The 15,730-nt window shown below is 44.9% G+C and overlaps 1 protein-coding gene across 2 annotated transcripts in view; it reads right to left on the reverse strand.

Annotated features, from left to right (window-relative positions):
- MAP6 (microtubule associated protein 6) overlaps positions 1–13,289 on the reverse strand; it is an 80,126-nt gene extending 66,837 nt beyond the window's left edge. For both annotated transcript variants that reach the window (XM_033207324.1, XM_033207323.1), the window contains exon 1: positions 11,362–13,289. In XM_033207324.1, the coding sequence (XP_033063215.1) occupies positions 11,362–12,272 (911 nt within the window). In that variant the 5' untranslated portion in view covers positions 12,273–13,289. The remainder of the gene's footprint in view (positions 1–11,361) is intronic.
- Positions 13,290–15,730: the final 2,441 nt, after the last annotated feature.

Raw genomic sequence — 15,730 nt, forward strand, 5'->3', positions numbered from 1 at the left:
ATCTCCTATAGCTACTGCAACAAATTACCACAAACAGAATGGCTTAAAGCAACACAGATTTATCATCTCACAGTTCTGTCATTCAGAAGTCCAAAATAGGTCTCATTGGAAGCTCTAGGAGAGAATACTTTCTTTGCCTTTGCCAGCTTCTAGAGGTGGCTTACATTCCTTGGCACGTGTCCTTCCATCTTCAAAGCCAACAACCACCAGTCAAGTCTTTGTCACACTGCATCACCCTAATATTGACACTTCTGTCTTCCTCTTTCACTTATAAGGACTCTTGTGATTATACCGAGCCCAAGTGAAACCAGGCTATACTCCCCATTTCAAGGCCCATAACTTAATGACATCTGTAAAGTCCCTTTTGGCACGTAAGATAACATATTCACAAATTCCTAGAATTAGAATTTGGATATCTTTGTAGGGGAGATTATTCTGCCTTCCATACCCTGCTATATAATATTCTGCTGCATGAATATACCACAATTTATGTATCCTACTGTTGATGGACATTTGGGCTGTTTTAGTTCTTAGCTATTAATAATGCTGCTATAGACATTCTTATACACATCTTCTGTATTCATTTCTGTTAAGTAGATACTCAAGAATGGAATTTCTCGGTCATGGTCAATGTATGTTTAGCTTGAATAGATAACGCTAAACAGTTTTATAATGTGGCTGTACAAATTTACACCCTTAGCAGCAGTATGAGTTTCCATTTTCATTCTGTACTGAACATCTCCAAGTAGACCTTCCAAAGACACCCTTAACCCAACTTACCAAAACTGTGCTATCTATCTCAGTGTATACCATTTCCCCACCCCCCCACCCCCCGCCCCAGACATCCAAAACATGAACCCTGGAAACATCCTAGACTCTTCCCTCTCCCTTTCTGCCTACTTTTATTTAGCCATTATTATTTTATTCTTATCAGCACTTGCTTACATTCTATTCTTGATGGAGGTCTTTACCATCTCTCACCTAGACTATAGTTTCTTCCCTGGACTCTATTCCCAGTCTATCTCTCCAGTCCATTCTTCCCACTACTGTCAAAGTCACCTTTTCTAAAATCTAAAAGTGAACTCTGATTCTCCTGTTGCTTATAAGACAAAGGAGCTATCCCCAGCCTACCTCCCTCTTCTGTCCCTTGCCATTCTATCCTTACGCAATGATACTTCCAAGTTCTGCCCACACAGAACTGCTTATAATTTCTCTTCTTGTACTTTTACTCAAATTAATCCATTCTCCCATTTACTGCCAACTCATCTTTCAAGACTCAGCATACTAGTAACCTTCTCTACTGAATTCTTTTCCAACAACCCTCAAATCAGGCAGACTTAACTCCTCTCTTCTCTGTGCTCCACCATGCCCTGCACAGACATTTTATCAGGGAACCTGTAACTTTTCAGCACACTTGTCTCTGTCCAATAAACAAAAGACTCTTGAGAGCAGGGACCACTTTGTCATCCAGGGACTTGGTCCAGGACCTGACATAGTAGATACAAATAAACATTTACTGAATGGAAACTGAATGAAGAGAGTACATATTAATATGATATGGAGGAAGTGCTGAGTGTAGAGAAAGACAAGTGTAGACAAAGCCTGTGATTTCAACAGTCTTAAAACCTAAAGGGGCCGAGCGCGGTGGCTCATGCCTGTAATCCCAGCACTTTGGGAGGCAGAGGTGGGTGGGTCACCTGAGGTCAGGAGTTCGAGACCAGCCTGACCAACATGGTGAAACTCCATCTCTACTAAAAATACAAAAATTAGCCAGGCGTGGGTGGTGCGTGCCTATAGTCCCAGCTACTCAGGAGGCTGAGGCAGGAGAATCGCGTGAACCCAGGAGGCAGAGGTTGCAGTGAGCCGAGATGGCGTCACTGTACTTCAGTCTGGGTGATAAGAGGAAGGGGGATCATAAGCTCTAACAGGGAAGTAACAGCATGGTTCCTGAAGAGTGATTGCAAAGATTTCAGGGAGAAAATGTATCTAAGGTTTCTAGCCTTCCGCCAGGCACATGCTAAGGCACTAAATTAGCTACTATTAGTATTATTATTTCTGATGGTGAAACTAGAAGTTTTTAGTTTGCTGGTTCAGTTCCATGTTGAAGTCATCTTCATTCAGCAGAGAATGAGAAGCTTACCTATTTACATTAATACAGTTGACACAGTTTGTAAAGCCAAAGCAGCATTGTAGAGATAGCTCCTTAATCTTAATGAACATTTGTTGATTTATTTTAGTTTTATATTTGGGACATTGAATGATTCTTAGTGATTGTTGATTTTAGAACTATCACTGGCTTGACATTTTTTTAAAGTTCATATATGTGTTAGATGCAATCTTTCCCTATGAGAGCAACAAATAATTAATTGTATATATCTTATCTTCTTTGTGGGTTAGTCTTGGTCAGCTTTGTATTTCTGAGGGTTAATTGTACAAAGTTAACCAATGATCTAACAAAATGCCTCAGTAAAAATGTCCAAACAGACATCAAACACTGCTGAGTTTATATGAGGTTTCCATGACAAGTTTCTCTCCTGGCTTTCTTCCTTCCTCACATCACTCCTCCTTCATCTTTTTCATGGACATCCCTTCTGCTGTCAGTACTCCAAATATGTATATCCCCCATGGCTCCATTTTCTGTTGGTTAATTTTGTCTACTCCTTTTCCAAGGGTAATTTTGCCTCTTCCTATGACTTTCACAGGAAGTGAAACATCCACAAGCTGATTGCTTCCAAATCTATATTTACAGCCTAGGCCTCTCCCTAAGCTTTCAGATCCACTTACTCAACTGACCCTCAAACACCTCTTGTTAGATATCCCATAGACAATCCAAATTCTATATATTGAAAAGTACCTCAACTTTCACTTCGGACTTTTTTCTCCCTCTATATTCCCTGTTCCAGTGACTAGCATCACTACCAGTTATCAAAATCAGAAACACAAGGGTCACTCTGGGCCATATCCTCTTCTATGAATCTCGATTGGTCATTTAGATCTGTTGTTTTGTACCCATATTATCTTATAAATCTCCGATCTCTGGCTGGGCGTGGTGGCTCACGCCTGTAATCCCAACATTTTGGGAGGCCGAGGTGGATGGATCACGAGGTCAGGAGTTCGAGGCCAGCCAGGCCAAGATGGTGAAACCCCATCTCTACTAAAAATACAAAAATTAGCCAGGCATGGTGGCAGGTGCCTGTAATCCCAGCTACTCGGGAGGCTGAGGCAGGAGAATCGCTTAAACCAGGGAGGCAGAGCTTGCAGTGAGCCAAGAATGTGCCACTGCACTCTAGCCTGGGTGACAGAGCAAGACTCCATTGCAAAAAAAAAAAAAAAATCTCCGATCTCACAACCATGATTAAGGCTTTGTTATTTTCTCCAAATTATCTCAATAGCCTCCTTATTGGCCTCCCTTTCTCTAATCTCCCCAGGTGCTACAGCCAGCCAGTGGGAGCTTTATAAAATTTGAATCAAACTATGTTGTCCCTCTGCTTAGATTTTTTCAGTGACTCATTATTGTCTATAGAAGCAAATCCAAATTTCTTAGCCAGGAATACAAGGCTGTTGATAAGCTGACCCCTGCCTACCTCTCAGAGCACAAAAAGAAAGGGAATAATAAAAATAAGAGTAAAATTTACTGAAAAAAGAGATGCTCAACAAAATCAAAAATTTATTCTTTGGAAAGACTAAAAAACAAAACAAATCTGAGCAAGACTAATCCTGAAAAAAAAAAAAAGCGAGAAGGCACAAATAAATATTAGGTATGAAAAAGGAGACATAACTACAGGTAAGTAGAGATTATTTTTAAATCCACAAGATAATGCTATGATCAATTTTATGTCAATAAATTATAAAATTAGAAGAAATTTACATTTTTCCAGAAAAAATAAATTACCAAAATTGGCTCAGGAAGAAATATAATACCTGGATAAGTGAATCACTATTAAACACATCGAATTGATAGTTAAAAAAAAAAATTCATGAAAAAGACAACAGGTCCAGCAAGTTTTACAGGATAATTTTATCAGATATTTGAGTCCTTCTTATATAAACTTATTCAAATAACTAAAAAGGAGGGGAATCTATCCATCTAATTTTATAGGTATAACCTTGATCCCAACAGTATGTAAGACCAATATAAAAAAGGAAAAATTATAGGCCAATCTTATTTATGAATATATATGCAAACATTTCAGATAAAAAGTAAAAAACCAAATTCAGCATAATAAAATATATTTCTATCTAAGCAAGATTTATCCCAGAAATGCGGAGATTGTTCAATATGAGAAAAAAAAATCTATTAACAGATTAAAAAAGAAAAATCACAGATCATCTCAGTTGACACTGAGCCTTCAATAAGAGAAAAAGCATTCAGTAAGATTCAATAGCCAAACTAATTTTTAGAAACCCCTAGCAAACTAAGAAAAATAAATATTTCTTAATCTTATAAAAACATATAGCAAACCTCATACTTAATGATAAAACTTTAGAAACTTGCCAAATCCCATGACAAGGATGTTTGTTATCACCTACTATTTGAAACCACCCCAGATGTCCTAACCAACAGAGCAACACACACACAAAAAAACAAGATATGTAAATCTTGGAAAGGAAGATAATAAATTGTTATTTGCTAAAAACATACATTATCTCTACAGACAATCCAGGAATGTCTACAATCAAAACTAATTAGAGAGTATGATAAGGTTCCTGAATACAAGATTAACATACAAAAAGTAATTATTGCATATGGGCAATAATAAATTAGAAAAGGTAATAAACTCTTCACAATAAGAACAATAATTAAAAGCTAGATTAGAAAAAAATATAATAAGATAATGTGGTATTAGCTCAGACTGATGGAATAGAACAGAGAACTCAGACATACTATCTAAAGATATGTGACCCTTATGTGATAGAGGAGATATCATAAGTTAGTGGGGAAAAATAAAGCTTTAAAAAAGAGTGTAAGGATAAATGACTTTCCATATATGGAAAAATTCAATCCTGACCTCACTCCACTCATCAAGATAAAATCTAGTTAGATTATTAACAATTTAAATACAGAAATAAAACTTTAAAACTGTATATATGTGTATATATATGAGTATATATGTGTATGTGATTTTGTGGAGAAAATTACAAAATATAAGTGAAGAACATAAAAGACTTAAATAAATGGCAACCTTTGCCATGTTTGCATATGGGAAAACTCAATAGCTTAAAGATGGCAAATCTCTCCAGGTAATTTTTTCCCAAGTAAAGCCTGCATTCACCTGCATTAAAATTATCTAGCATGCTTGCTAAAAATTACTTAGGCTCCATTTTAAGCCCATTGAATTAGTATGTATGAGGATGTGGCCCAGGAATCTGCATTTCAGAAAGCTCTCTAGGTGATTCTTTTGTGTACTAAATTTTGAGAACCATGCCTTATAAAAGTAGATCATAACGTGAGTTGCTCATTAGAATCACTTGAGATAGTTTTTAAAAACTTGGTTGCCCAGGCTACACCCCAGACCAATGAAATCAGATTTTCTGGGCAAGGCACCTATGCATTAGTTTTTTGAAAGTTCTCCACTGATTCCAATGTGTAGCCAAGGTTGAGGACCACTGCCCTAGGTGAAGGTCCATGTAGAGTCACGTCTGTAAAGTTTGCTGCCCTTCTCCATTTGAACATTTAGTGCTAACCTGGTAGGATTTGTACTTTTTTTTTTTTGAGACGGACTCTTGCTCTGTCGCCCAGGCCGGAGTGCAGTGGCACCATCTTGGCTCACCGCAACCTCCGCCTTCCAGGTTCAAGCGATTCTCCTGCCTCAGCCTCCTGAGTAGCTGGGATTACAGGCGCACGCCACCATGCCCGGCTAATTTTTTGTATTTTTAGTAGAGATGGGGTTTCACCATGTTGGTCAGGCTTGTCTCGAACTCCTGACCTCGTGATCTGCCCTCCCCCACCCAGCCTCTCGAAGTGCTAGGATTACAGGCGTGAGTCACTGCGCCTGACCAGGATTTGGACTTTAACTTGATTGAGGAAGACACAATTTTCTTTTCTTTTTTTTTTTTTTGAGACGGAGTATCGTTCTGTCACCCGGGCTGGAGTGCAGTGGCCGGATCTCAGCTCACTGCAAGCTCCGCCTCCCGGATTCACGCCATTCTCCTGCCTCAGCCTCCCGAGTAGCTGGGACTACAGGCGCCCGCCACCTCGCCCGGCTAGTTTTTTGTATTTTGTAGTAGAGACGGGGTTTCACCGTGTTAGCCAGGATGGTCTCGATCTCCTGGCCTCGTGATCCGCCCATCTCGGCCTCCCAAAGTGCTGGGATTACAGGCTTGAGCCACTGTGCCCGGCACAATTTTCTTACATTAAAATTATGACTCATTTATTTGGTATTCCCAGCTCCTTATCTGGTTTGGTGATCATTTTCTGAAAAAAATTCAACTAAATGAAATTGACTCTATCAATATGTAGATAAATACAATTTTCACCAAGCCCTAAAAATTCCGTTAGATTCAATAAATCTATATAGCACCTAGGCTATGAGAGGTACAGAGTGAACAAAATACAGCCTTCTCTTCAGGTGTTCATGACCTGGTGGGGGAGACAGATATAGACAAAAGTATTTTACAATCAAGCAGACAATGATAAGAGTTCAGAAAGTAAAAAGGGAATAGAAGAAAAATTCATTCAGAATGGCTGGATCTAGGAAAGCATCGCTGTAAATTCGGCATCCAAGATTGGCCTTGAGGCATTGCTGGGACTGACCCAAGAGGAAATTAGGGAAATGGGCAGTTGGGGAAAGGGGCAGTTCTGCATAGCATAAAGTAAGTCAGATGGGCCTTCCTGTAACCTTCATGCAAGGCTGGAGGGCAGACATTAAAGACTCCTTTTCTTTCTAACTTCCTTGTTACTGCTCTTATTTTTCAAGTATTTCACCCTGGTTTATTAATTCTACCTCCTAGTGCCTCAGCTGGTTTCTTCTAAGAAAAGTTTCTCATTAGCATGTCTATAGGGAGCAGCTGCTACCCTATCTACCCCTATTATCTGATGGCCAGGGCAATGGGGTTGACTGGGAGAGGAATTTTAATCACCTCCTTATGACTCATCTATTTTCTAATTGAGAAGGTCAGGTCTAAAGTCACAAATGGCTTCCCAATGAAATCCATCTTTAACATTAAAAATGGTAATAAAGACATGCTTCGGCCGGGCGCGGTGGCTCAAGCCTGTAATCCCAGCACTTTGGGAGGCGGATCACGAGGTCAGGAGATTGAGACCATCCTGGCTAACACGGTGAAACCCCATCTCTGCTAAAAAATACAAAAAACTAGCCAGGCGAGGTGGCGGGCGCCTGTAGTCCCAGCTACTCGGGAGGCTGAGGCAGGAGAATGGCATGAACCTGGGAGGCGGAGCTTGCAGTGAGCTGAGATTCGGCCACTGCACTCCAGCCTGGGGCCTGGGCGACAGAGGGAGACTCCGGCTCAAAAAAAAAAAAAAAAAAGACATGCTTCTCAGTTTTATAACATCATCTATGTAAAATGAATGTATTAAAAATTAATCACTCATGTTTGTGAATAACCCTGAAGCTATCTTGGATACTACTTGAATGCAAAAATCTCAGGCTGATATGAATGGATTGGGAATTAGATGAGTTATTGAATAGGGAAGGTTTCTCAAAACCACAACGTCAAAGGGTATGTAATGTTATTTATTACTGTAAATTGTAAAGTAAAACAATGAGCACGCATATTATTCTGAATTTTGAATGTATATTTTACATGATGGACTGTATGTCCCTTTCTGTTTAAGCAGACTGTTCACGCTGATGTCATGCGGCAGATGTCATTTGTAAAGTCCATGAGATGAACCAGTCACCATGGTGTAAACACACCATGATTTATGTAGAATGGCAGAAGAAAAGGGTTTGTAAATCAAATTATCATTGAAGTGGAGCACAGCTTGGCTTCTAAGGTGACATAAGGCCCATCTACAGTGGACATGGTACTTAAATTCAGAAGATATCCTAGAATCATAGCAAGGAAAAGAATGTGAAACAATAGGGAAGGAAAATCAATGTTCTAGATAAGCTTATAATTGCCAATGATTTTTTCTTTATAGTGTATTTAATGTACTACTGAATATCTTATTTCTTTATATCTACTTTCAATCAAAGTGAATTTCTCAATTATTTGTTCATTTTTATTCTGGAACAAAAAAACCATTAAATTTCACATCAAATTTGTCATGCACTTAAATTGTTCATTAAAGAAATTGATGTTTCTTAACAATAATCATTCCCTTAATATTTCAAAACCCTTCTGATTATATAGCAAAATAGTACTCCTGGCCCCTAAGTCATAGGTATAATTAAATTTTACAAAAGACCTATATTTAAAAATTTTTTTGAGGTGTTAAAAAGATTTTTTTGGCCGGGCGCGGTGGCTCAAGCCTGTAATCCCAGCACTTTGGGAGGCCGAGGGACGGGCGGATCACGAGGTCAGGAGATAGAGACCATCCTGGCTAACCCAGTGAAACCCCGTCTCTACTAAAAAATACAAAAAAAAACTAGCCGGGCGAGGTGGCGGGCGCCTGTAATCCCAGCTACTCAGGAAGCTGAGGCAGGAGAATGGCGTAAACCCGGGACGCGGAGCTTGCAGTGAGCTGAGATCCGGCCACTGCACTCCAGTCTGAGCGACAGAGCGAGACTCCGTCTCAAAAAAAAAAAAAAAAAAAAAGATTTTTTGACAGGTTAATAGAATTGATAAGTGCTAAAAATAATCATTCTCACCAGCTCCAAGGGCATAGCCTTCCCCCACCAAGTCATTTCCAGTATGTGTGTAATGTGAAGCATGACATGCTTACTGCACAGTTAATCTGTTGTTTTGAGGAAAAAGGCTATATGAAACAAGGTACAACCCCAAATCTGGAGTGCGTTATATCCAAAGGATGTGGTCATTCCTTGAGTGACAGGCCACTCATCCATAAACAAAGCAAGGCCTGCCAACTTGAAATCATAAACTGAACAGGATCACCCAAAGAGGCTTAAGAATCTGGAATCTCTCTTGACTGGCATTGACTGTATGGTGGTGAGAAGAGACAGTTCCTGCTAGTGGGCAGTAAGGTTCCAGCTGCCAGAAGGTGCTAGAATGAGAGTGGGAAGATGAAGAGGCCAGGCCAGTAATCTATGATGTTGGGCCAGACGTGGGCTTCTCAGGGTAGGAAGATCAAGAAATGAAGTAGGGTCTTGAAGCAAGAAAGCCATAGCAGAACCAGAAAACTACATCCTGCCTTTGTTTTTTTATGTCTCTTGTTTGTTTATTTCCCTTCTTTCCTTTTGCTCCCCGCTTGATAGCAGCATAAAAACATAGTGAACATACTACCATCTCATGGCTATTCAAGGAAAAGGATGTATGTCCTTGTTTGACCAAGAGCTCAAAGGAAGTGCTGTACTCCTGGGTTCCTAGTGTGGCTGTTGTGACAGCAATAAACCAAGAGAGAGATGCCAAGTGGGAGGTGGAATTCAGGAAGATGAGAAATGCAGGGGTAGGAGTTGGGGGACAGATTTTATCTTAACATGAAGGATGTCTGGATATGCTATTTTTTTTTTTTTTTTGAGACGGAGTCTCGCTGTCACCCAGGCTGGAGTACAGTGGCCGGATCTCAGCTCACTGTAAGCTCTGCCTCCCGGGTTCACGCCATTCTCCTGCCTCAGCCTCCCGAGTAGCTGGGACTACAGGCGCCGGCCACCACGCCCGGCTAGTTTTTGTATTTTTTAGTAGAGACGGGGTTTCACTGTGTTAGCCAGGATGGTCTCGATCTCCTGACCTCGTGATCCGCCCGTCTCGGCCTCCCAAAGTGCTGGGATTACAGGCTTGAGCCACCGCGCCCGGCCCTGGATATGCTATTCTTTCCTCAGCCTATGAGAGAGTATTGGTTATGTTCACTGGAGAAGGACATTAGTCTAACTTGAGGCTATATACAGAGTATTGGCAAAGGACTAACTCTGTAGTCCTCCCCCACCACACCCTCTTGCAGGAAGAAGGCAGCAGAAAGCTGTGACATTGATGAAGGACCCCATAAGCTGCATTTTGAACACCTCTAGCTCAATTACTATTCATACACATCTTCCTCAAGAAACCCCAAATGCAATGTTACATGTTCAGAGTCAACCGTGTTCTGTTAGCTAATTGATGTTGGTTGAAACATAAGGGTAGAATTGAAAGCTAAGCCGTCTGAAGTATATACAGGATGGATGAAGGGCAAGAAAGCAGTCTGGAATGGCTGAGGCTGTAGCAGAGGGAAAATTCCAGAAGGAAAGAGAGATATATATATATTTTTCATGCTTGAAAGCATTCATCTGCAAGGAATTGAGTGAGATGGAGAAAGGGCTTCTTAGTGGCAAGAGAATGAGAGACATCTGGAGAACATGCAGGGAAAGGAGAAAGAAGATGCCTCAATAGCAGAGAAGGCTGGAGGCATCTAGGAAGTAGGATCATAAGGCATCACGTGGAAGGTAGGAATGGAACCAAGATGTACTAATTACCACTATGTGCTAGGCATGAGCTGTTCTCCTGAATCATCTCATTTAATCCTCACAATGTCCAGCACAGTGCTTGGCATATAGTAGGCACTCAAAAATATGCTGAATATTTAATATTAATTAAATAAAAATAAAATATTTAATACCAAATCAATAAAAGTGTGAACAATGCTAAGAGATGTCTATTACCAATTACATCTTACAGATAAGAACCTGAGGTCCAGAAACATTAGGAAACTTGCCCAATATGTCACAGCTAGTAAGAAGTAGAAGGACAATGACTTCAAAGTTCCAGCGGTGGAAGGAGGAGGGTGATTTGTAAAGATCCTGTGGGTAATCTAGAAAAAGGTATGGTGCCTGGGTGTTGCCCAGAAACTGAGAGAGGGAGGAAAGAATGAAGGGCCAAGGGAACTGGGCTAGGGAGGAGGGCGAGAGGCCACTTGGAAAGAATTCTTCTTCTAGAAGAATGGGGACCCTGTCAGACGGCAAAGGGCAGCATCCAGGCTAACACAGCAGGTGAGCTGGGTGGGGGCAGGACGGAAGCACAGCCACTGCTGACATTGCAAAGGGTCTCTGTGGGCAGCCAGGGATCTGAGGTGGGAGAGATGGAGAAAACGGCTACAGCTATAAAGTGAAAGAGTCAGGCAGGCTAAGATGGAAAATACTAACAGCTTGCGCACAGGACACGGCAGAAGAGAAGGCTTCGACCGGAGGTGGCCTGGGAGGCGGCTGGGGAGAGGGTGTGGCCTGGGACTGGAGGGAGGCTGCATGCTAGGCCTGCGTTGGGGATCGTCTGCGCGGCGACTCCCCCGCGCTAGCAGCGGCCGCGTCTCACCTGTAGGAGCTGCTCACTGCACTCGCCACCTCCTCGCGGATTTGCCGGTTGAGGGCGTCCGCCGCGGCGCGCCCCCTGCCAACCTCGGGGCCGGTAGCCTGGACCTGGGTCTGGGCGGCGGGCAGCGACGTCAGCTCGTGCCCCAGGCCCTCGGCGCGGCGCACCATCCAGGCAGGCCCGGCCTTCCTGCGCGTGTCGCGCTCGTCCGCTCCGGACGCCTTTCCGGCCGCCAGGCCGCCCGCTCCGCCGGGGGGCGCCTCCTGCTCCCGGGCCTCAGCGGCGGCCTGCACTGGCCAGCGCTCCTGGCTCTGCGGCCGGCGCTTGGGCGCCCCGAGGATGGGCGCCGAGGCCTGGGAGGCCGCAGGGATCTGCACCGGCTTAGGGATCCACGGGTGGTCTCCGCGGCGCGGCAGTGGCCAGGCGCGGAAGTCCTTCTGGTACTGGGTCTCGCGCTCGAAGGGCGCGTCGGAGGGCTGGTACTCGCTGCGCGGCCGACAGCTGGGCTCGGGCCGCTGCACCTTCCAGGCGCGGTAGTCCTGCCGCATCACCGAGTCCGCGGGGCCGGAGGTGGAGCCGGAGCCCAAGCCCGGGCCCGGCCCGCCCCGGCCGGGGCCAGCCGCCGGCTCACGCTCACCGCTAGGCCCAGGCGCTGGCCCCGTTGCCCGGGCAACTGCATCCAACTCGCCCTGGGCTGGCTGCGTCTCTATGGCAACCGCGCGCGCCGAGGGGGGCGCGAGCGCCGGCTGCGCCTGCTGCTGCTGCGGCGGCGGCGGTGGCTGCGGCGGGGCGCCCGGGTGCTCGGTGGCCTCCGAGTACTTGGTGAAAACCAGCGGCACCGCTATGTCCGCTTTGTCCAACTGGTTCCAGAAGCGGGCGATGCAGCAGGCCCTCGTGATGCACGGCCACGCCATGATGCTAGCTGAAAAGCAGGCCCCCTCTTTCTTCTTGTGGTTCTAAAGCAAGTCTCTAATCTTCCTTCAGCCTCCGATCCGGACCAGCCAATGTGGTTCCCACCGTTTTCTACCCCCGATCAGCCAGAGCTAGTTCGCCCTCCTCCCTCAGCGAGCACCCAGGGAGAGCTATCCTAAGAGAGTCTGTAGAGTCCCTCGATTACCGGTTGCAAACGCCTTTGGGAGCGCAGTCTGCTGCAGGCGCCGAAGGGCGAGAGGCACGGCGTTCCCGAGTCCCCGGCGAGGGTGTCTGGGACGCGCCCCTCCCTGCGGCTGCGGCGGCGCACAGACCTCGGTCGAGCGCGGCGACGTGAGGAGAGGTGGCTGCAGGCTTAAGCCATGGCGCAGAGGAGGGGCCGGGCGGTGTAGCCGCAGGGTTCGCGGACCGGGCTCGAGTCTCCTTCCTGCCGGCGTCCTAGTGCAGCCGGCCACCTAGCAGGACTGGGAGGCCATCACCTCCAGCGAAGACCGAGCATTGCTGCCTCCGCCGCTGCCCGCGAGGATGCCGCAGCCGCCGCCGCCACTGCCTCTTCTCCTGGGAAGCGACCCCACCCTTTTCTGCAGCTCTCGGTCTCTGCTGCTGCTCGTGAAAGATGCTGCAGCAGCTGCTGCCGCCGCCTCTGCCTCTGCTGTAGGAAAGCGGCCCCACCCTTTTACGCCGCTCAGCAGGGAGGAAAAAAATCCAGGAACGATGCTGACTGAAAAAGTGCTGGGAAAAAAAAAAAAAAAAAACACCTGCTGTCGTCAGCTTGCGCTGCTGGGAGCTTGCCCTCTCTCGCCACCTCCCTCCGCACTGGCAGCTCCTCCCTCCTCTGCTCCCGGGCAGCAGCAGAATCTGGGGCCGTAGTGGGTTCAAGTCCCAAGCTTGTGAGGACTTTCTGTCCTTGGGCTTGTCGCTTCATCCCCAGGAGTCGGAGGCTCCTCTTTTGTAAAATAGGGCCAATCGTTGGTGGAGGGGGAGCTATTAAAATTTAAAACATGGAGGAAACTCCTAGTGAAATGTCTGTCGCAGAATAGATGCTTTGAAAAGGGGAGCTGCTGGTATTGGTCAAAACCGGCGGGCTGTGTTTGAGCCCAGTTTGGTTGCCTCCTGGTTCAAGCACTTGCCAGTCTTACGCACAGGCCTTGCTCAGATGTGTGGGAATGGGAGCACCAGGGCTGGTGGTGCCCTGGCTGTTCCCTTCCTAGGGAATCTTTGCGAAGGTATGTTTTAGACTCTCCCAAGAACCACCCAATCCCTGTTCAGTTCAGGGGCCACACTGGGGCAGAGGTAGAGAAAAGAAAATTCTTGAAAGTAGCTTAATTGTGGAGGTTGGGGGTGGGTCGGAGCTGTGCCCTAGGAGAGGGCAGTGCCTGGCCTGCAGGGGCCTTCTGGCACGTTCTCACTCTTCGCGGTTGCTCTTGTTCTATCTTTAAAGCAGAAGAGATTTTGGAGTTGGAAACCTCGTTTGGCTCTGCTACTCTCTGTGTCACTTGGGCAAGTTAAGTCATCCCTGGGCTTCAGTCTCCTCATCTGTAGAATGGAGGAAATACTTACTAGCTGCCTCAAAAATGATTTAGTGGGCCAGGCATCGTGGCTCACGCTGTAATCCCAGCACTTTGGGAGGCTGAGGCGGGTGGATCACCTGAGGTCGGGAGTTCAAGACCACCCTGGCCAACATGGTGAAACCCTGTCTGTACTAAAAATACAAAAATTAGCTGGGCGTGGTGGTGCGTGCCTGTAATCCCAGCTTCTCAGGAGGCTGAGGCAGGAGAATCGCTTGAACCTGGGAGGTGGAGGTTGCAGTGATCCCAGACAGCACCATTGCACTCCAGCCTGTGTGACAAAAGCAAAACTCCATCTCAAAAAAAAAAAAAAAAAAAGAAAAGAAAAGAAAAGAAAAGTGGTTTTGTGAGGATAGTTAATGACCCAGGGCAGAAGCTTTGAGTCAAATCTAATCTGCAGGGATTCATGGCTTTTGTAGCTCTTAACTGTATGGCAATGGGCAAATCACTACAATCTTCTGACCTTCAGTTTCATCTATGAATGGGGGTACCAATACTGAACTTGCAAGGTTGTTCTGAGAATTAAAATGAGATAATGCACTAAAAATGCTTACCACAACCTCTGGCATATGGCAATGGCTCAATAAATGGTAGCCATTAGTATCCAAAAGGCTCACCCAGAAGACCCATAAGTGGAGCATCCTAAGAAACCACTTGGACACCTTCTCCAGAAGATCTCTTGTTCCTCCAAGTAACTTTTGTTCTGTCTTTGCTGTCTCTCAATTTATGTCTCCTGCACTCCTCCACTAGCTACATCCACTGGACTTCAGCTCTTTTCCCCTACAATATAGGGAGAGTTTTCAGCATCAGTTAAGCTGGGAGCATTGGTGTTTCAGGGGGAGAAAGTCATGTACGTGTTTAGATTATAAATGGATTGCACAACACAGATTTTCTTTAACCCTAGAATCAAATAGGATGAGAAGACAGCTCTGATTAGTCAATTATCTGCTGAACTTCCTGCTACTTAAGTCTTTGCCTCTTGGTGATTTGATTTGAGATCCGTAAATAAAATAATGCCTGGTGCTGTTTTCCAGTCGTTAGGAGATATATTTTTATAAAGAACATAATCTGGTGGTACATTTCCTCCCTTCACCCCTGCAGAACTCCCTGGGATTTGGCTGATGCATTTCCAATAATGATTTCCAAAGGTTTAAAAAGGCTAAAAATTGGAGGGAGGGTGTCTATTCTGAGAATCACTGATAGTTTATCCTTCTTTGATTTAGCAAGTCTAGTCTCCTGATGCTTACTTTGTGCCTTGAGGACTATAGGACACATATGGATTGTAGCTCTGGAGGAGCCCTCACTTGAAGGAATGTGTTATTGGAGAACTGAGAGACAGACACGTAAGTAAATAATTATCAAAGAGTATGGTCAACCTAACAGAGGTTAACACTGGTGCTGAATGAATGACTAGTAAGAGATGAGTAGGAGTTCTCCCAGCATAAGAAGTGTAAGGAAAATTTTGTCATTAACATCACCCTCCACATTTATTTACTTGGATTTGAAAAACGCATTCAACCTCCCTGGACCATCCAGTGACCCTGTGGGATAGACAAGTCTAGCGGTCACCTATTATGTGGCTTATTTAGCATTCATTCTCGTGGTCACAGCACCTCATCATTTGACTTCTGAGGGCCAAGAGAGAGAGAAAGAGAGAGAGAGTATCACACATCAAAAACTTTAGGATTGTAAAGAGGGATGATTTTTGATATTTAAAGAATCACAGATAAATACTAAGAACTACTTTCTTCTGATAAATGTGAAAAACTTTGCATGGTAGCCAGCCTCTAAGAAGGCCCACAGTGACCCTAACTTCCCAATGTTCACAGCCTTGTGTAGTCCTCTGCCCTGAATCAAATAACTTAGAAATATGC

The sequence above is a fragment of the Trachypithecus francoisi genome, unplaced genomic scaffold (assembly GCF_009764315.1).
Source record: "Trachypithecus francoisi isolate TF-2019V2 unplaced genomic scaffold, Tfra_2.0 Lachesis_group8, whole genome shotgun sequence".
Lineage (NCBI taxonomy): Eukaryota > Metazoa > Chordata > Mammalia > Primates > Cercopithecidae > Trachypithecus > Trachypithecus francoisi.